Source organism: Coregonus lavaretus (assembly GCF_964263955.1).
Source record: "Coregonus lavaretus genome assembly, chromosome: 29".
NCBI classification, from domain to species: Eukaryota; Metazoa; Chordata; class Actinopteri; order Salmoniformes; family Salmonidae; genus Coregonus; species Coregonus lavaretus.
The window spans coordinates 8441496-8463322 of record NC_140016.1 but is presented as its reverse complement, the minus strand read 5'-3'; the positions used below and the strand labels follow the sequence as shown (position 1 = coordinate 8463322).

Below are 21827 nucleotides of genomic sequence, written 5' to 3'. Positions count from 1 at the left end.
TGGGTTCGATTCACATAGGGGACCAGTATAAAAATGTATGCACTCACTACTGGAAGTCGCTTTGGATAACAGCATCTGCTAAATGACTAAAATGGAAATTGATACAGTTCTATGAATGAATCCATTTGTGTAGTTGTTAATTCGATAGGGACAGATAAACTGATAATGGTTTGATTCATAGTAATGTACTGCTCAGTTTATACATCTGAGGCTACATATAGAGTGGGGGTTCTGTAACTGATCATGGACTTTACATGACCTCACACATTCCCAACATATCTCCTTCGTCTGAGAGTCTACCACGTGTGTGTTGGGAGCAGGCTGGAAAGCATGGCAGACTGTTGCATTAGTTATTAAGGGTGACCCAAGCACAAGGCCTGTCCTGCAGCATAGCCTCCGGCAAGGAAAACACGGGAGAGGCACGTGGCCTAGAGACACTGGGGGAAGATGACGGCCAAGATACAGTCACACTGGGGAAGACACAAGCACAGTGTGCTACCCTAGTTTCCATGAGGCCCCAACTGATTTCAGATAAACACTCAAATCTCTGTAGTCCTTGGATGCGTCCCAAACGCTGTTCCCTATTGTGACCAGAGCCCAATGTAGTGTGTCCTGTTAGCAAATGTGGGTCCACTCTATCCTACACTATATATACAAAAGTATGTGGACACCCCTTCAAATGAGTGTATTCGGCTATTTCAGCCACACCCGTTGCTGACAGGTGTATAAAATCGAGCACACAGCCATGCAATCTCCATAGACAAACATTGGCAGTAGAATGGCCTTACTGAAGAGCTCAGTGATGTTCAACGTTACACCGTCATAAGATGCCACCTTTCCAACAAGTCAGTTTGTCAAATTTCTGACCTGCTAGAGCTGCCCAGGTCAACTGTAAGTGCTGTTATTGTAAGTGGAAACGTCTAGGAGCAACAACGCCTCAGCCACCAAATGGTAGGCCACACAAGCTCACAGAACGGGACCTGGAAGCAACATCAGCACAATAACTGTTCGACGGGAGCTTCATGAAATGGGTTTCCATGGACGAGCAGCCGCACACAAGCCTAAGATCACCATGTGCAATGCCAAGCGTCGGCTGGAGTGGTGTACAGCTCGCCGCCATTGGACTCTGGAGCAGTGGAAATGCATTCTCTGTAGTGATGAATCACGCTTCACCATCTGGCAGTCCGACGGACAAATCTGGGTTTGGCAGATGCCAGGAGAACGCTACCTGCCCAAATGCATAGTCCCAACTGTAAAGTTTGGCGGAGGAGGAATAATGGTCTGGGGCTGTTTTTCATGGTTCGGGCTAGGCCCCTTAGTTCCAGTGAAGGGAAATCTTAACGCTACAACATATAATGACATTCTAGATGATTCTGTGCTTCCAACTTTGTGGCAACAGTTTGGGGAAGGCCCTTTCCTGTTTCAGCATGACAATGCCCCCGTGCACAAATTGAGGTCCATACAGAAATGGTTTGTTGAGATCGGTGTGGAAGAACTTGACTGCCCTACACAGAGCCCCCCATCGAACACCTTTGGGATGAATTGAAACGCCGACTGCGAGCCAGGCCTAATCGCCCAACATCAGTGCCCGACCTCATGCTCTTACGGCTGAATGGAAGCAAGTCCCAGCAGCAATGTTCCAATATCTAGTTGAAAGCCTTCCCAGAAGAGTGGAGGCTGTTATAGCAGCAAAGGGGGGACCATATTAATGCGCGTGATTTTGGAATGAGATGTTCATGCTAACATTTGCATACATGCATGTGTCTGTGTGCGTCCCTGTGCGTGTGTAACAGACAGGCTGCTATAGAGGGAGCAGATCTCTGTGATGGATGGAGTCTGTGTGCTGTGGCTCAGCTGCTGTAAACTGGCGAGAAGTGATTCAATAACCTTAACTGTGGACACCAGGTCATCAATAACACTCACACACACCAGACACCACCCTCACACAGCTAAAGCCGAGAGCTGGAGGAGAGAGAGGGGAGAGAGGGCTCGGCTCGTTCTGTTTGTATGTGTGTGTGTGAGGGGGAAGGACGTATAAGTGTGGGGGAATGGATGGTGGAGTGGTGCATGTGTGTGTGTGTGTGCGTGTATCATTAAGTGCATCCGTGTGTGTGTGTGTGTGTGTGCATGCGTGCGTGTATCATTAAGTGCATCCCTTTGTGTGTGTGTGAATATGTGTGTGTGTGTGTGAATGTGTGTGTGTCATTAATTGCTATGCCAGGATACACCCTTCTCAGGCAGCAGTAGCATGGGGAGTAAGTGTTTCTCTGCAGCTCCAAATGTCAACCTAACCATACCTATATCTCCTGTCTCTAATACACTGAGACTAATACCCTACACTGGACGACCGCTGCCTTGGAGGATCCTCTCTTCCACAGGTTGGCCCTTATTGTCAGGAATCATGCCCTGGAGGCAGCTCTACAAAGTAGTCACAGTCTGGCACAACTACAAAGTCATAAAATCTGAAACCCTAACCTAACATGTTGACCAGACCGCATGCGCGTGTCTGTCAGCGTGCGCCATCGCGCGCATGTAGATTTTTTCCTCCCACAGCAGACACGATCAGGACACGCAGGTTGAAATATCAAAACCAACTATGAACCAACTATATTAACTTGGGGACAGGTCGAAATGCATTAAACATTTATGGCAATTTAGCTAGCTAGCTTGCTGTTGCTAGCTAATTTGTCCTGGGATATAAACATTGCCATAAAAAAAACGCTCAGTTCTGCCTCCAGGGCAAGATTCATGACAATAAACGTTAACCTGCCTCTCTTCCCTTCACTTCTCTCTCTTGGTATTACTCTCTGTCCCCTCTTTTGCTATGTGGTATTTATTTCACTGGGAATTCATGTTAATCATGTCTCATGTGCAAAGGAACAACGCTTTCTCAAATGTACGGATTTAATTAAATTCACAGAAAGCAAAACTACGATGGCACAAATCAGGCCCACTTTTTTATCCGCACAGCATTTTTATGTGGCCCAGTTCTGGCTGACCCAGATCTGGCAAAGTTCTGGCTTATGTATGGCAGCTGAATCATGGACAACTGCTTGCCATTTTTTGAGTCTTTCAGTCTCTCGTTACCTTTTTGAGGATGGAGGTGAGTCTCTCTATCTTGTTACCTTTTTGAGGATGGAGGTGAGTCTCTCCATCTTGTTACCTTTTTGAGGATGGAGGTGAGTCTCTCTATCTTGTTATCTTTTTGAGGATGGAGGTGAGTCTCTCTATCTTGTTACCTTTTTGAGGATGGAGGTGAGTCTCTCTATCTTGTTACCTTTTTGAGGATGGAGGTGAGTCTCTCCATCTTGTTACCTTTTTGAGGATGGAGGTGAGTCTCTCTATCTTGTTACCTTTTTGAGGATGGAGGTGAGTCTCTCTATCTTGTTACCTTTTTGAGGATGGAGGTGAGTCTCTCTATCTTGTTACCTTTTTGAGGATGGAGGTGAGTCTCTCCATCTTGTTACCTTTTTCAGGATGGAGGTGAGTCTCTCTATCTTGTTACCTTTTTGAGGATGGAGGTGAGTCTCTCTATCTTGTTACCTTTTTGAGGATGGAGGTGAGTCTCTCTATCTTGTTACCTTTTTGAGGATGGAGGTGAGTCTTTCGGTCTCACAGTCGATGATGATCTGTCCCTCCTTCCTCTTGTCCAGGTCTTGGAACACCTTGAGGAATGAGGCCTCCGTCATGGTCTCTACATTGACAGACGTCACCAGCCAGCTCCTCTCAGCAGCCGTGTCCAGGACCTTCTGCAGCACCGACAGGCCTACACATCAGGGGCAAAGGTCAGAGGTCAGGGGCTAGAGGTGAACTATGGCTGTGTTCCAAAAGGTATCCTATTCCCTATTAATTTTTTTAGGAACTCAGACGGGGTCTCAGCTTACTATTGAGAGTAAGAATCGTAGAATGCACCAGGTACTATTTCGAAATTTGTTTGTTCATCAGCAGTTTTTCTCTTGTTATGTCATTCACTCAATTAGCTGACAGTTACTCAATTAGCCATGTCAGCTAAAATTTTTTAGATTGGAAATTAGTCTAGCCAGCTATCTTAACTTGGAATAATCATGGCCGAATACTGACCGGGCACGCAGTGCACATGCCCAGGGCTCTGACCTCCAGGGGGTCCTGACCTCCAGAGGGCCCTGACCTCCAGGGGCTCTGACCTCCAGAGGGCCCTGACCTCCAGAGGGCCCTGACCCCCAGAGTGCCCTGACCTCCAGGGGGTCCTGACCTCCAGAGGGCCCTGACCTCCAGGGGGTCCTGACCTCCAGGGGACCTGACCTCCAGAGGGTCCCCATTGATTTTGTTCGTAATTCTCACTCAGATATCATATGAACATGTGTAGAATTGCAGGAAAGGTGATACTGGCCTCCTGTAACTCAGTTGGTAGAACATGGCGCTTGCAACTCCAGGGTTGTGGTTTCGTTTCCCACGGGGGGCCAGTATGAAAAATGTATGCACTCACTAGCTGTAAGTCGCTCTGGATAAGAGTGTCTGCTAAATGACTAAAATGTAAAAATTAACTGTAAACTTTTCTCTCTGCCGTCAAGAGGGGGGCCACTAACATGTTTTGCCCAGATGTGGGGGCCCCCCAACCAAATCTCGCTTAGGGCCCCCAAAAGGCTAGGGCTGAACCTGCACACACATGCACACCCAGACACACACCCAGACACACACCCAGACATACACGCACACAGACAGTCCCTCAGAGGCACCAATTACACCCAGGCCACTCCATTAAGCTGTCGCCATAGGCTAAAAGTATCTAAAGCATAATGTGGAACCAGGCCAGGGAGCATCAAGGGGGAAAACACAGGGACAGGAAATAAGAGGCGATTAGGAAACGCATCGATCATGGCTGCAGATTTACAGTGTGGGAGCCACACACACACACACACACACACACACACACACAGTATCATGTTAGACCAATCACAATCCTCCTGGGAGGGGAGAGACAGTTGTTCCAGCAAGTAAACAAAGCTTTTACAAGCGGCAGAGCGGTGGTCATTACTGAACCAAATACTGAATTACACCAATTACATTATATGCTAAGCTGTATTCCACACAGCCAGTCACAACTACACTAGAGAGAATAATCAGAAATGGCATTCCGTATGAAATCACTGTTCTTGGTGAGGATGTCTGATGCATACATATGACCCTCTTTAAATATTTCACATGCCATATTTGCAACAGGGTTGTTGGTGTGTGTCTAACTTGTGAGAGTTATTGTGAAAGGTGATAGATGCCTGGCTGTCTAACTAGTCAGAGTTATGGTGAAAGGTGATAGATGCTGGCTGTCTAACTAGTCAGAGTTATGGTGAAAGGTGATAGATGCTGGCTGTCTAACTAGTCAGAGTTATGGTGAAAGGTGATAGATGCCTGGCTGTCTAACTAGTCAGAGTTATGGTGAAAGGTGATAGATGCTGGCTGTCTAACTAGTCAGAGTTATGGTGAAAGGTGATAGATGCTGGCTGTCTAACTAGTCAGAGTTATGGTGAAAGGTGATAGATGCTGGCTGTCTAACTAGTCAGAGTTATGGTGAAAGGTGATAGATGCTGGCTGTCTAACTAGTCAGAGTTATGGTGAAAGGTGATAGATGCTGGCTGTCTAACTAGTCAGAGTTATGGTGAAAGGTGATAGATGCCTGGCTGTCTAACTAGTCAGAGTTATGGTGAAAGGTGATAGATGCTGGCTGTCTAACTAGTCAGAGTTATGGTGAAAGGTGATAGATGCTGGCTGTCTAACTAGTCAGAGTTATGGTGAAAGGTGATAGATGCCTGGCTGTCTAACTAGTCAGAGTTATGGTGAAAGGTGATAGATGCTGGCTGTCTAACTAGTCAGAGTTATGGTGAAAGGTGATAGATGCTGTCTAACTAGTCAGAGTTATGGTGAAAGGTGATAGACGCCTGGCTGTCTAACTAGTCAGAGTTATGGTGAAAGGTGATAGATGCTGGCTTTCTAACTAGTCAGAGTTATAGTGAAAGGTGATAGATGCTGGCTGTCTAACTAGTCAGAGTTATGGTGAAAGGTGATAGATGCTGGCTGTCTAACTAGTCAGAGTTATGGTGAAAGGTGATAGATGCTGGCTGTCTAACTAGTCAGAGTTATGGTGAAAGGTGATAGATGCTGGCTGTCTAACTAGTCAGAGTTATGGTGAAAGGTGATAGATGCTGGCTGTCTAACTAGTCAGAGTTATGGTGAAAGGTGATAGATGCTGGCTGTCTAACTAGTCAGAGTTATTGTGAAAGGTGATAGATGCCTGGCTGTCTAACTAGTCAGAGTTATTGTGAAAGGTGATAGATGCTGGCTGTCTAACTAGTCAGAGTTATGGTGAAAGGTGATAGATGCTGGCTGTCTAACTAGTCAGAGTTATGGTGAAAGGTGATAGATGCTGGCTGTCTAACTAGTCAGAGTTATGGTGAAAGGTGACTGGCCCTTATAAGAACTAATGATGGAATCTGGCATGGAGGCACCGACACATGGGAGAAGAGAGAGAGAGCGAGAGAGAGCGAGAGAGAGAGAGAGAGAGAGAGAGAGAGAGAGAGAGAGAGAGAGAGAGAGAGAGAGAGAGAGAGAGAGAGAGAGGGAGAGAGAGAGAGGGAGAGAGGGAGAGAGAGAGAGAGAGCAGGGAGAGCAAAAGAGAGAGAGAGAGCAAGAGAGAGAGGGGAGAGAGAGAGGGGAGAGAGAGAGAGGAGAGGAGGGAGAGAAAGCAGGGAGAGCGAGAGAGAGAGCGCGAGAGCGAGAGAGAGAGAGAGAGAGAGAGAGGGAGTGAGTGAGTGAGAAAATAGGAACTTTTTTGAAGGGCCATTTTGTGAATATTGTTTACGAGGGTTTTAATGGACTTTAAATTTCTTTCACCTGTTTCCAGGCTTCTGAAAATAAAAAGAGACACACTTTAGAAGTTAACGACTGTTGCTCAATAGCACATCTACACAGGTGTTATCTGGGGAGAAAATAGTATTAAAATCCCTGCGACTGTAAGAAAATGGCAACAAAATGCTTTCACTCTTGTGCGTCCCAAATAGCACCCTATTCCCTTCATCATGCACTACTTTAGGATATAGGGTGCCATTTGGGACATACCCCATCTCTCCAGTTAAAGCACTTCAAAAAGTAATATTTATAAAGAGAAGTTCTAAATGTATTAGACCATAAAAGCTTTTTGGGCTGTGTAGAAAGATGGTAATATAAAGAATGATGTGTATATGTATATGTGTATGTATGTATATATATCTATATATTTGCGAGAAAAAAAACATATGGGGGATTGGAAGTGATGCAGACAATTACATTGATGGAAATTACAATCTATCTGAAATATTAAAGCTGATCTACCCCCTAAAAAAAAATATTTGATTTTAAAAAATGATGTGCTTGAAATAAACAAAGAGGCTTTTTAAATGTCAAGGTGCTGAAATCTGAGCAACAAGAAATACCTGCATGAACACACAGAAAGTATGGGTATACATAAATGTATGGGTACGTAAATCTCTCCCTCAGGCATTCAACTTTAATCCACATCCAGCCCTACATACCAATGGATGGAGAATCTCGGATCAGTATATCAAAGAGACAGAGACCCCTGGGGACTAAACACAGACTGCTATAATCTACACTGACAAAGCTGCCTGTCTGCATATCTCTATTTAACCCTGTGATAGGGAACAAAGTGCCATCTACAACGGCCTGAAGACACGCTGGCACACACCCGACATAACCACACACACACACACACGCACACACACGCAAGCACACACACACACCATACCCGCACAAACACACCTACATTATAACCGCACAAACACAGATTTTTCTTACAAGCTTAAAATAACCCCTTGGACAGGCAGCTGGAGAGTAGTATCCAGGCAACAGGAGGCAATATGGATGGTGATATGGATTCCAGAACTCTCCATCCCACCACTCAATTACTACACGGGGCGGTAATGACCTTGCTCAAACACACAAACACACACACATACGCACGCACGCACACACAAACCCACACAACAACACACAAACAGCAGGGTTAATGGCCCTGCAGTCCCTCACTGGCCGTTGAAGGGATCATGGGAGATAAAAACATCACTGGGACATGCGTGGCGCTCTAGCTATCACGGCTACTATAGACAGGCTGACAGAGGGACAGTTTATCAAGGTCTCATAGTGGTCATTCATCTGGCTATATTTCAGAGAGTGTCACATCATTCAGCAGTCACACACACACACAAAGAGACACGCATGCATGCACACACACACATGCACACCCTCACAAATACACACACACGCACACACACACACACACACTGCCAGCGTATGCATAGAGTTTAGTGTAGCTTGAAAGTTATGCTCTGAAACACACAACACCTGGGACAGATAGCACGGCATTATGGGTAGGCTACAGCTGATTGGCTACAGATGCACCGGGAGGGGAGAAGGGGAGGAGGGGAGAGGGGGATGAAGGAGGAGGGTGGAGAGGGGGAGGAGAGGAGGTAGGGACCGAGGTAAATCACACCTGGTGTGGACAGGTGCATCATTCTTTCTCTGGGTGTTTTTTCATCGACAGAAAAGTAAAGCAGCTAAAATGTGTTGGCTTTGATCTTGCTGCTATATGCTTTTCAAATACCCTGACAATGGCAGTGTGTATTGAAATGAGAGACGTTCAACTCTCTCCTCCTCTTTGTGTGATATATCATTATTTCTGTGTTTCTGTGTGTGTGTTGACTGTCCCTGCTCACATGGGAGTGTAGCTAGACTGTGACTCTCTTCTTCCTCCCTCAGTCTGTGTCTGGTCGATATGTCTGTGTGTGTTGACTGTCCCTGCTCACATGGGAGTGTAGCTAGACTGTGACTCTCTTCTTCCTCCCTCAGTCTGTGTCTGGTCGATATGTCTGTGTGTGTTGACTGTCCCTGCTCACATGGGAGTGTAGCTAGACTGTGACTCTCTTCTTCCTCCCTCAGTCTGTGTCTGGTCGATATGTCTGTGTGTGTTGTCTGTCCATGTGCAGGTGCTTCCTAGAGCCGTGGCTGAAAAGGCTTTTCATTGTGAAAGGACACAATGGCTACTCCTTACCCCTCCACTGTCACCATGGCAATCAGTGAATGACTAACTGTGGTTGGTATGACGACTGATGTCATGCACAAGACATGACCTGCGAGAGTTGTGTTGTGTGTTTGTGTGTGTGTGTGTGTGTGTGTGTGTGTGTGTGTGTGTGTGTGTGTGCGTCCAACGTTCTCTAGCGAGAAGCTTTTACAGGCTCATGTTCCATTTCTAAAGCTATTACCAACACACACCTGGAACGTCATACCCTGTGACCCAGCGATCCTACCAAACTTCCAGCAACTCCCCTGTCTATTAGCCTGGATAGTGAACTGAATATCACTCTGTTTCACTACTGTGTTACTTGGTCTCCTTGACAACCTTGACAAACCAGCCAGTGGTAGTGCTTTATGGTAATGTCGTGGTCCTCTGTAGCTCAGTTGGTAGAGCATGGCGCTTGCAATGCCAGGATAATCGGTTCAATTCCCTGGACAACCCATACATTCAAAAAAGTATGCACGTATGACTGTAAGTTTCTGCTAAATGGCATATGTTCCGTGATGTCTTATATTTGTGCATCATTATGATGTTGATATGCCCTTTTCACACTATAGGGCAAACCAGAACTCTACTGAGCTGGCACTGATATTTCCCTTTACATTTTCCTTTTCAGCATGGTCCCAGAAACTATGTTGAAAGAAGAACCAGGCCAACCCAATATAGCTATTCATTCACATGCAGACACTATTCAGTGAATAAATCATTTGACCTTTGACCCCTCTACTCACCAGAGTCGGAGCTGTACATGTAGACAAACTTGGTCCATCCATAGTGGTCTATGACCCCCACCAGAGTGTCCTGTAGCTCGGGTCTCAGCTGGATCACAAACTGGTTGGCCGTCTCGATGGGGAAGGAAGGCGTGACGAAACACACGTGCAGCGCCCCGCAGAACGACATCAGCATGTTGACTGTCTTCCTGTCATAGAGACCGATGATGGCATAGACACCTTTAGAGAACTGGGAACAGACTGGGGGGAAGGAGAGTGGGAGAGGAAGAGGAAGGAGAGAGGGAGAGAGAGGAGGGGAGGAGGAAGAGGAAGGAGAGAGGAGGGGGGAGAGGAAGAGGAAGAGGAAGGAGAGAGGGAGAGAGAGGGTGGAGAGGAAGAGGAAGGAGAGAGGGAGAGGGAGGAGTGGGGAGGGGAAGAGGTAAGAGAGAGGGAGAGAGAGGGTGGAGAGGAAGAGGAAGGAGAGAGGGAGAGAGGGGGGAGGAAGAGGAAGGAGAGAGGGAGAGGGGGAAGAGGAAGATGAATGAGAGAGGGAGAGAAAGTGGGGAGGAAGAGGAAGGAGAGAGGGAGAGAGAGGAGGGGGGAGAGGAAGAGGAAGGAGAGAGGGAGAGAGAGGAGGGGGGAGAGGAAGAGGAAGGAGAGAGGGAGAGAGAGTGGGAGGAAGAGGAAGGAGAGAGGGAGAGAGAGGGGGAGGAAGAGGAAGGAGAGAGGGAGAGGGGGAAGAGGAAGAGGAAGGAGAGAGGGAGAGAGAGGGGGGAGGAAGAGGAAGGAGAGAGGGAGAGAGGAGGAGGGAGAGAAAGAGGAAGGAGAGAGGGAGAGGGGGGAAGATGAAGGAGAGAGGGAGAGAGGAGGGGGGAGAGAAAGAGGAAGGAGAGAGGGAGAGAGGAGGGGGGAGAAGAAGAGGAAGGAGAGGGGGGGGGGGGGGAAGGAAGATGAAGGAGAGAGGGAGAGAGAGGAGGGGGGGAGAAAAGAGATGACATTTTTAGACTTTCTCGTATTTTGATTCACATTTTGAAGACCTGTTGATTGAAAACATAATGTTACACTGCAAGATACATTCTGCACAGATTAGGGTAACTGTACAATGTAAGTACCATGATAGCATGATGGGCTTTCTGTCTACTGTGAGAGGTGGAATATGAGAAAAGAGAGGTGAAGAATGGACATGAGGTGAGGAGAGGTTAATTAATGCATCCTCTGGGCTCCACTGACATTTCAGCAGTACTCATGATTCCCTATGTCACATTATTTTCTCTCTCTGTCTCTCTCTCTCTCTCTCTCTCTCTCTCTCTCTCTCTCTCTCTCTCTCTCTCTCTCTCTCTCTCTCTCTCTCTCTCTCTCTCTCTCTCTCTCTCTCTCTCTCTTTCTCTCTCTTCTGTATCTCTCTCTATCTCTGTCTCTCACTTTCTCGCTCTCTATTTGTCCATCTACACTCTCTCTCGCTCCCCTGCTGCCTTATTCTCTTTCTCTGTCTCCTCCCCCGCTCTACCACTGCCTCCCGTTGAGCCAAAATGGCCTCCATCTGTTTTGATCCTGTTACCTTCCTCTTCGCTCTTCCTCTCTTTTCACCTCACTACAACACGTCTCTATCTCTTCCTCTCTTTTCACCTCACTACAACACATCTCTATCTCTTCCTCTCTTTTCACCTCACTACAACACGTCTCTATCTCTTCCTCTCTTTTCACCTCACTACAACACGTCTCTATCTCTTCCTCTCTTTTCACCTCACTACAACACGTCTCTATCTCTTCCTCTCTTTTCACCTCACTACAACACATCTCTATCTCTTCCTCTCTTTTCACCTCACTACAACACATCTCTATCTCTTCCTCTCTTTTCACCTCACTACAACACATCTCTATCTCTTCCTCTCTTTTCACCTCACTACAACACGTCTCTATCTCTTCCTCTCTTTTCACCTCACTACAACACGTCTCTATCTCTTCCTCTCTTTTCACCTCACTACAACACATCTATCTCTTCCTCTCTTTTCACCTCAATACAACACATCTATCTCTTCCTCTCTTTTCACCTCAATACAACACATCTATCTCTTCCTCTCTTTTCACCTCACGACAACACATCTACCTCTTCCTCTCTTTTCACCTCGCTACAACACATCTCTATCTCTGCTATCTCTGCTTTGGCAGTGTGATGCTATCTTTGCCCTCTCAGGTCTGGGCTGCTCTGGCCTTGTCTGGTCTGGGGCTGGGTTATTTTCTGCTACGTCTTGTCTGTGGGTAGGCCAGGCCTCATGTTTCTCTGTATTCACCCAACAGATTGAGTATCCAGCCTGTTCAACCTGTTCAAAGCCCAGGGCCAGATTACAGCGAGGAGAGGGGCCGAGGGGAGGGAGCGAGGGGAGGGGCCGAGGCAGGGAAATGGACGCTGCCCAGTAGGCCTGCCCCGCTGCAGAAAGAACAGCATTCTCTAGGCCACGTGTGTGTGTGTGTGTGTGTGTGTGTGTGTGTGTGTGTGTTTGTGTGTGTGTTTGTTTGTGTGTGTTTGTGTTTGTGTGTGTGTGTGTGTGTGTTTGTGTGTGTCCAAATGCATGGTGACTCACCCTACGTAGAGCGCTCCCTGAAATAGACTAGCCTACTTGCACCTCGCCACTCAGAAACTGTAACAGACGACTCCCATGGTCACACATTGAAAAAGTACACTAGTACACGTGATGCTCTGGTATTATTTCCCACTCTCTTTTAAATGTCATGTTTCTACTGCCATTTTGTAAGGCAAGATTACTGCACCCCCACCTCAACACAAGGCCAATGGAAACCATGATTTCACAAATCAAACCATTCAAACTCTTCTGCCATGATGACCTAATACCCTGGTATGATAAATAATCCATATCCAAATGATCAGTGCTCCAGTTATAGGACTTAGAGACAGCAGCACCAGTACAGTACCAAACCCTTACAGACAACAGGACCAGTACAGTACCAAACCCTTAGAGACAGCAGGACCAGTACAGTACCAAACCCTTAGAGACAGCAGGACCAGTACAGTACCAAACCCTTAGAGACAGCAGGACCAGTACAGTACCAAACCCTTAGAGACAGCAGGACCAGTACAGTACCAAACCCTTAGAGACAGCAGGACCAGTACAGTACCAAACCCTTAGAGACAGCAGGACCAGGACAGTACCAAACCCTTAGAGACAGCAGGACCAGTACAGTACCAAACCCTTAGAGACAGCAGGACCAGTACAGTACCAAACCCTTAGAGACAACAGGACCAAACCCTTAGAGACAGCAGGACCAATACAGTACCAAACCCTTAGAGACAGCAGGACCAGTACAGTACCAAACCCTTAGAGACAGCAGGACCAGGACAGTACCAAACCCTTAGAGACAGCAGGACCAGTACAGTACCAAACCCTTAGAGACAGCAGGACCAGTACAGTACCAAACCCTTAGAGACAGCAGGACCAGTACAGTACCAAACCCTTAGAGACAGCAGGACCAGGACAGTACCAAACCCTTAGAGACAGCAGGACCAGTACAGTACCAAACCCTTAGAGACAGCAGGACCACTACAGTACCAAACCCTTAGAGACAACAGGACCAAACCCTTAGAGACAGCAGGACCAATACAGTACCAAACCCTTAGAGACAGCAGGACCAGTACAGTACCAAACCCTTAGAGACAGCAGCACCAGTACAGTACCAAACCCTTAGAGACATTAGCACCAGTACAGTACCAAACCCTTAGAGACAGCAGCACCAGTACAGTACCAAACCCTTAGAGACAGCAGCACCAGTACAGTACCAGACCCTTAGAGACAGCAGGACCAGTACAGTACCAAACCCTTAGAGACAGCAGGACCAGTACAGTACCAAACCCTTAGAGACAGCAGGACCAGTACAGTACCAAACCCTTAGAGACATCAGGACCAGTACAGTACCAAACCCTTAGAGACAGCAGGACCAGTACAGTACCAAACCCTTAGAGACAGCAGCACCAGTACAGTACCAAACCATTAGAGACAGCAGGACCAGTACAGTACCAAACCCTGAGAGACAGCAGGACCAGTACAGTACCAAACCCTGAGAGACAGCAGGACCAGTACAGTACCAAACCCTTAGAGACAGCAGGACCAGTACAGTACCAAACCGTTAGAGACAACAGGACCAAACCCTTAGAGACAGCAGGACCAGTACAGTACCAAACCCTTAGAGACAGCAGGACCAGTACAGTACCAAACCCTTACAGACAACAGGACCAGTACAGTACCAAACCCTTAGAGACAGCAGGACCAAACCCTTAGAGACAGCAGCACCAGTACAGTACCAAACCCTTAGAGACAGCAGAACCAGTACAGTACCAAACCCATAGAGACAGCAGGACCAGTACAGTACCAAACCCTTAGAGACAGCAGGACCAGTATGGTACCAAACCCTTAGAGACAGCAGGACCAGTACGGTACCAAACCCTTAGAGACAGCAGGACCAGTACAGTACCAAACCCTTAGAGACAGCAGCACCAGTACAGTACCAAACCCTTAGAGACAGCAGCACCAGTACAGTACCAAACCCTTAGAGACAGCAGGACCAGTACAGTACCAAACCCTTAGAGACAGCAGGACCAGTACAGTACCAAACCCTTAGAGACAGCAGGACCAGTACAGTACCAAACCCTTAGAGACAGCAGGATCAATACAGTACCAAATCCTTAGAGACAGCAGGACCAGTACAGTACCAAACCCTTAGAGACAGCAGCACCAGTACAGTACCAAACCCTTAGAGACAGCGGGACCAGTACAGTACCAAACCCGTAGAGACAGCAGCACCAGTACAGTACCAAACCCTTAGAGACAGCAGCATCAGTACAGTACCAAACCCTTAGAGACAGCAGGACCAGTACAGTACCAAACCCTTAGAGACAGCAGGACCAGTACAGTACCAAACCCTTAGAGACAGCAGGACCAGTACAGTACCAAACCCTTAGAGACAGCAGGACCAGTACAGTACCAAACCCTTAGAGACAACAGCACCAGTCCAGTACCAAACCCTTAGAGACAACAGGACCAAACCCTTAGAGACAGCAGGACCAGTACAGTACCAAACCCTTAGAGACAGCAGGACCAAACCCTTAGAGACAGCAGGACCAGTACAGTACCAAACCCTTAGAGACAGCAGCACCAGTACAGTACCAAACCCTTAGAGACAGCAGCACCAGTACAGTACCAAACCCTTAGAGACAGCAGGACCTGTACAGTACCAAACCCTTAGAGACAGCAGCACCAGTACAGTACCAAACCCTTAGAGACAGCAGGACCAGTACAGTACCAAACCCTTAGAGACAGCAGCACCAGTACAGTACCAAACCCGTAGAGACAGCAGCACCAGTACAGTACCAAACCCTTAGAGACAGCAGCATCAGTACAGTACCAAATCCTTAGTGACAGCAGGACCAGTACAGTACCAAACCCTTAGAGACAGCAGCACCAGTACAGTACCAAACCCTTAGAGACAGCAGGACCAGTACAGTACCAAACCCGTAGAGACAGCAGCACCAGTACAGTACCAAACCCTTAGAGACAGCAGCACCAGTACAGTACCAAACCCTTAGAGACAGCAGCACCAGTACAGTACCAAACCCTTAGAGACAACAGGACCAAACCCTTAGAGACAGCAGGACCAGTACAGTACCAAACCCTTAGAGACAGCAGGACCAAACCCTTAGAGACAGCAGGACCAGTACAGTACCAAACCCTTAGAGACAGCAGGACCAAACCCTTAGAGACAGCAGGACCAGTACAGTACCAAACCCTTAGAGACAGCAGCACCAGTACAGTACCAAACCCTTAGAGACAGCAGCACCAGTACAGTACCAAACCCTTAGAGACAACAGGACCTGTACAGTACCAAACCCTTAGAGACAGCAGCACCAGTACAGTACCAAACCCTTAGAGACAGCAGGACCAGTACAGTACCAAACCCTTAGAGACAGCAGCACCAGTACAGTACCAAACCCGTAGAGACAGCAGCACCAGTACAGTACCAAACCCTTAGAGACAGCAGCATCAGTACAGTACCAAATCCTTAGTGACAGCAGGACCAGTACAGTACCAAACCCTTAGAGACAGCAGCACCAGTACAGTACCAAACCCTTAGAGACAGCAGGACCAGTACAGTACCAAACCCGTAGAGACAGCAGCACCAGTACAGTACCAAACCCTTAGAGACAGCAGCACCAGTACAGTACCAAACCCTTAGAGACAGCAGCACCAGTACAGTACCAAACCCTTAGAGACAACAGGACCAAACCCTTAGAGACAGCAGGACCAGTACAGTACCAAACCCTTAGAGACAGCAGGACCAAACCCTTAGAGACAGCAGGACCAGTACAGTACCAAACCCTTAGAGACAGCAGCACCAGTACAGTACCAAACCCTTAGAGACAGCAGGACCAGTACAGTACCAAACCCTTAGAGACAGCAGCACCAGTACAGTACCAAACCCGTAGAGACAGCAGCACCAGTACAGTACCAAACCCTTAGAGACAGCAGCATCAGTACAGTACCAAATCCTTAGTGACAGCAGGACCAGTACAGTACCAAACCCTTAGAGACAGCAGCACCAGTACAGTACCAAACCCTTAGAGACAGCAGGACCAGTACAGTACCAAACCCGTAGAGACAGCAGCACCAGTACAGTACCAAACCCTTAGAGACAGCAGCACCAGTACAGTACCAAACCCTTAGAGACAGCAGGACCAGTACAGTACCAAACCCTTAGAGACAGCAGGACCAGGACAGTACCAAACCCTTAGAGACAGCAGGACCAGTACAGTACCAAACCCTTAGAGACAGCAGGACCAGTACAGTACCAAACCATTAGAGACAACAGGACCAAACCCTTAGAGACAGCAGGACCAATACAGTACCAAACCCTTAGAGACAGCAGGACCAGTACAGTACCAAACCCTTAGAGACAGCAGCACCAGTACAGTACCAAACCCTTAGAGACAGCAGGACCAGTACAGTACCAAACCCTTAGAGACAGCAGCACCAGTACAGTACCAAACCCGTAGAGACAGCAGCACCAGTACAGTACCAAACCCTTAGAGACAGCAGCATCAGTACAGTACCAAATCCTTAGTGACAGCAGGACCAGTACAGTACCAAACCCTTAGAGACAGCAGCACCAGTACAGTACCAAACCCTTAGAGACAGCAGGACCAGTACAGTACCAAACCCGTAGAGACAGCAGCACCAGTACAGTACCAAACCCTTAGAGACAGCAGGACCAGTACAGTACCAAACCCTGAGAGACAGCAGGACCAGTACAGTACCAAACCCTTAGAGACAGCAGGACCAGTACAGTACCAAACCGTTAGAGACAACAGGACCAAACCCTTAGAGACAGCAGGACCAGTACAGTACCAAACCCTTAGAGACAGCAGGACCAGTACAGTACCAAACCCTTACAGACAACAGGACCAGTACAGTACCAAACCCTTAGAGACAGCAGGACCAAACCCTTAGAGACAGCAGCACCAGTACAGTACCAAACCCTTAGAGACAGCAGAACCAGTACAGTACCAAACCCATAGAGACAGCAGGACCAGTACAGTACCAAACCCTTAGAGACAGCAGGACCAGTATGGTACCAAACCCTTAGAGACAGCAGGACCAGTACGGTACCAAACCCTTAGAGACAGCAGGACCAGTACAGTACCAAACCCTTAGAGACAGCAGCACCAGTACAGTACCAAACCCTTAGAAACAGCAGCACCAGTACAGTACCAAACCCTTAGAGACAGCAGGACCAGTACAGTACCAAACCCTTAGAGACAGCAGGACCAGTACAGTACCAAACCCTTAGAGACAGCAGGACCAGTACAGTACCAAACCCTTAGAGACAGCAGGATCAATACAGTACCAAATCCTTAGAGACAGCAGGACCAGTACAGTACCAAACCCTTAGAGACAGCAGCACCAGTACAGTACCAAACCCTTAGAGACAGCGGGACCAGTACAGTACCAAACCCGTAGAGACAGCAGCACCAGTACAGTACCAAACCCTTAGAGACAGCAGCATCAGTACAGTACCAAACCCTTAGAGACAGCAGGACCAGTACAGTACCAAACCCTTAGAGACAGCAGGACCAGTACAGTACCAAACCCTTAGAGACAGCAGGACCAGTACAGTACCAAACCCTTAGAGACAGCAGGACCAGTACAGTACCAAACCCTTAGAGACAACAGCACCAGTACAGTACCAAACCCTTAGAGACAACAGGACCAAACCCTTAGAGACAGCAGGACCAGTACAGTACCAAACCCTTAGAGACAGCAGGACCAAACCCTTAGAGACAGCAGGACCAGTACAGTACCAAACCCTTAGAGACAGCAGCACCAGTACAGTACCAAACCCTTAGAGACAGCAGCACCAGTACAGTACCAAACCCTTAGAGACAGCAGGACCAGTACAGTACCAAACCCTTAGAGACAGCGGCACCAGTACAGTACCAAACCCGTAGAGACAGCAGCACCAGTACAGTACCAAACCCTTAGAGACAGCAGCATCAGTACAGTACCAAATCCTTAGTGACAGCAGGACCAGTACAGTACCAAACCCTTAGAGACAGCAGCACCAGTACAGTACCAAACCCTTAGAGACAGCAGGACCAGTACAGTACCAAACCCGTAGAGACAGCAGCACCAGTACAGTACCAAACCCTTAGAGACAGCAGCACCAGTACAGTACCAAACCCTTAGAGACAGCAGCACCAGTACAGTACCAAACCCTTAGAGACAACAGGACCAAACCCTTAGAGACAGCAGGACCAGTACAGTACCAAACCCTTAGAGACAGCAGGACCAAACCCTTAGAGACAGCAGGACCAGTACAGTACCAAACCCTTAGAGACAGCAGCACCAGTACAGTACCAAACCCTTAGAGACAGCAGGACCAGAACAGTACCAAACCCTTAGAGACAGCAGCACCAGTACAGTACCAAACCCTTAGAGACAGCAGGACCAGAACAGTACCAAACCCTTAGAGACAGCAGCACCAGTACAGTACCAAACCCGTAGAGACAGCAGCACCAGTACAGTACCAAACCCTTAGAGACAGCAGCATCAGTACAGTACCAAATCCTTAGTGACAGCAGGACCAGTACAGTACCAAACCCTTAGAGACAGCAGCACCAGTACAGTACCAAACCCTTAGAGACAGCAGGACCAGTACAGTACCAAACCCGTAGAGACAGCAGCACCAGTACAGTACCAAACCCTTAGAGACAGCAGCACCAGTACAGTACCAAACCCTTAGAGACAGCAGGACCAGTACAGTACCAAACCCTTCTCCTCCCAGTGTTCTTTTGACAGGGAAAACACTGCTAAGTGTCAGAGCAGGCCCTGGTTGTGTGTCTGTCCTGTTAGTGTAACTCTGGGTGGAGGATGACAGGAGGGGTCAGAGACTCAGAGACCCACAGTTACTAAAGACCCTTAACATCTGTCTATCTAGGATGACAGGAGGGGTCAGAGACTCAGAGACCCACAGTTACTAAAGACCCTTAACATCTGTCTATCTAGGATGACAGGAGGGGTCAGAGACTCAGAGACCCACAGTTACTAAAGACCCTTAACATCTGTCTATCTAGGATGACAGGAGGGGTCAGAGACTCAGAGACTCACAGTTACTAAAGACCCTTAACATCTGTCTATCTAGGATGACAGGAGGGGTCAGAGACTCAGAGACCCACAGTTACTAAAGACCCTTAACATCTGTCTATATGGGATGACAGGAGGGGTCAGAGACTCAGAGACCCACAGTTACTAAAGACCCTTAACATCTGTATATCTAGGATGACAGGAGGGGTCAGAGACTCAGAGACCCACAGTTACTAAAGACCCTTAACATCTGTCTATCTAGGATGACAAGAGGGGTCAGAGACTCAGAGACCCACAGTTACTAATGACCCTTAACATCTGTCTATATGGGATGACAGGAGGGGTCAGAGACTCAGAGACCCACAGTTACTAAAGACCCTTAACATCTGTCTATCTGGGATGACAGGAGGGGTCAGAGACTCAGAGACCCACAGAGTTACTAAAGACCCTTAACATCTGTCTATCTAGGATGACAGGAGGGGTCAGAGACTCAGAGACCCACAGTTACTAAAGACCCTTAACATCTGTCTATCTAGGATGACAGGAGGGGTCAGAGACTCAGAGACCCACAGTTACTAAAGACCCTTAACATCTGTCTATCTAGGATGACAGGAGGGGTCAGAGACTCAGAGACCCACAGTTACTAAAGACCCTTAACATCTGTCTATCTAGGATGACAGGAGGGGTCAGAGACTCAGAGACCCACAGTTACTAAAGACCCTTAACATCTGTCTATCTAGGATGACAGGAGGGGTCAGAGACTCAGAGACCCACAGTTACTAAAGACCCTTAACATCTGTCTATCTAGGATGACAGGAGGGGTCAGAGACTCAGAGACCCACGGTTACTAAAGACCCTTAACATCTGTCTATCTAGGATGACAAGAGGGGTCAGAGACTCAGAGACCCACAGTTACTAAAGACCCTTAACATCTGTCTATATGGGATGACAGGAGGGGTCAGAGACTCAGAGACCCACAGTTACTAAAGACCCTTAACATCTGTCTATCTGGGATGACAGGAGGGGTCAGAGACTCAGAGACCCACAGAGTTACTAAAGACCCTTAACATCTGTCTATCTAGGATGACAGGAGGGGTCAGAGACTCAGAGACCCACAGTTACTAAAGACCCTTAACATCTGTCTATCTAGGATGACAGGAGGGGTCAGAGACTCAGAGACCCACAGTTACTAAAGACCCTTAACATCTGTCTATCTAGGATGACAGGAGGGGTCAGAGACTCAGAGACCCACAGTTACTAAAGACACTTAACATCTGTCTATCTAGGATGACAGGAGGGGTCAGAGACTCCGAGACCCACAGTTACTAAAGACCCTTAACATCTGTCTATCTGGGATGACAGGAGGGGTCAGAGACTCAGAGACCCAGAGTTACTAAAGACCCTTAACATCTGTCTATCTAGGATGACAGGAGGGGTCAGAGACTCAGAAACCCCAGTTACTAAAGACCCTTAACATCTGTCTATCTAGGATGACAGGAGGGGTCAGAGACTCAGAGACGCACAGTTACTAAAGACCCTTAACATCTGTCTATCTAGGATGACAGGAGGGGTCAGAGACTCAGAGACCCACAGTTACTAAAGACCCTTAACATCTGTCTATCTGGGATAACAGGAGGGGTCAGATACTCAGAGACCCACAGTTACTAAATACCCTTAACATCTGTCTATCTGGGATGACAGGAGGGGTCAGAGACTCAGAGACCCACGGTTACTAAATACCCTTAACATCTGTTTATCTAGGATGACAGGAGGGGTCAGAGACTCAGAGACCCACAGTTACTAAAGACCCTTAACATCTGTCTATCTAGGATGACAGGAGGGGTCAGAGACTCAGAGACCCACAGTTACTAAAGACCCTTAACATCTGTCTATCTGGGATAACAGGAGGGGTCAGATACTCAGAGACCCACAGTTACTAAAGACCCTTAACATCTGTCTATCTGGGATGACAGGAGGGGTCAGAGACTCAGAGACCCACAGTTACTAAAGACCCTTAACATCTGTCTATCTAGGATGACAGGAGGGGTCAGAGACTCAGAGACCCACAGTTACTAAAGACCCTTAACATCTGTCTATCTAGGATGACAGGAGGGGTCAGAGACTCAGAGTCTGTCTATCTGTCCACTCTGGCACGCTCCTCTCCTCTCATTTTTCCACCTTTGCTTTCATCTCCTCTCCTTCACCCCTCAATCATCCACCCCACCCCACTCCCCACCTTGCCTCTCCTCTGCTCTGCTCTCCCTCTCCTTACCTCTCCTCTGCTCTCATCTGCTCTGCTCTCCTCTCCTCTGCTCTCCTCTGCTCTGCTCTGCTCTCCTCTCACCTCCTCTCTTCTCCTTTCCCTGTCCC

General features: G+C 47.9%; 1 protein-coding gene across 1 annotated transcript in view; it reads right to left on the bottom strand.

Moving 5' to 3' along the window:
* The window catches only part of LOC311104647 (glutamate receptor 1-like), a gene marked incomplete at both ends in the record, with an annotated part of 152495 nt that overhangs the window by 90761 nt on the left and 39907 nt on the right, over window positions 1-21827 (bottom strand). Inside the window, 2 exons of the mRNA XM_084146500.1 lie at window positions 3582-3766; window positions 9832-10071. Of these exons, the coding sequence (XP_084002626.1) occupies window positions 3582-3766; window positions 9832-10071 (425 nt within the window). The remainder of the gene's footprint in view (window positions 1-3581; window positions 3767-9831; window positions 10072-21827) is intronic.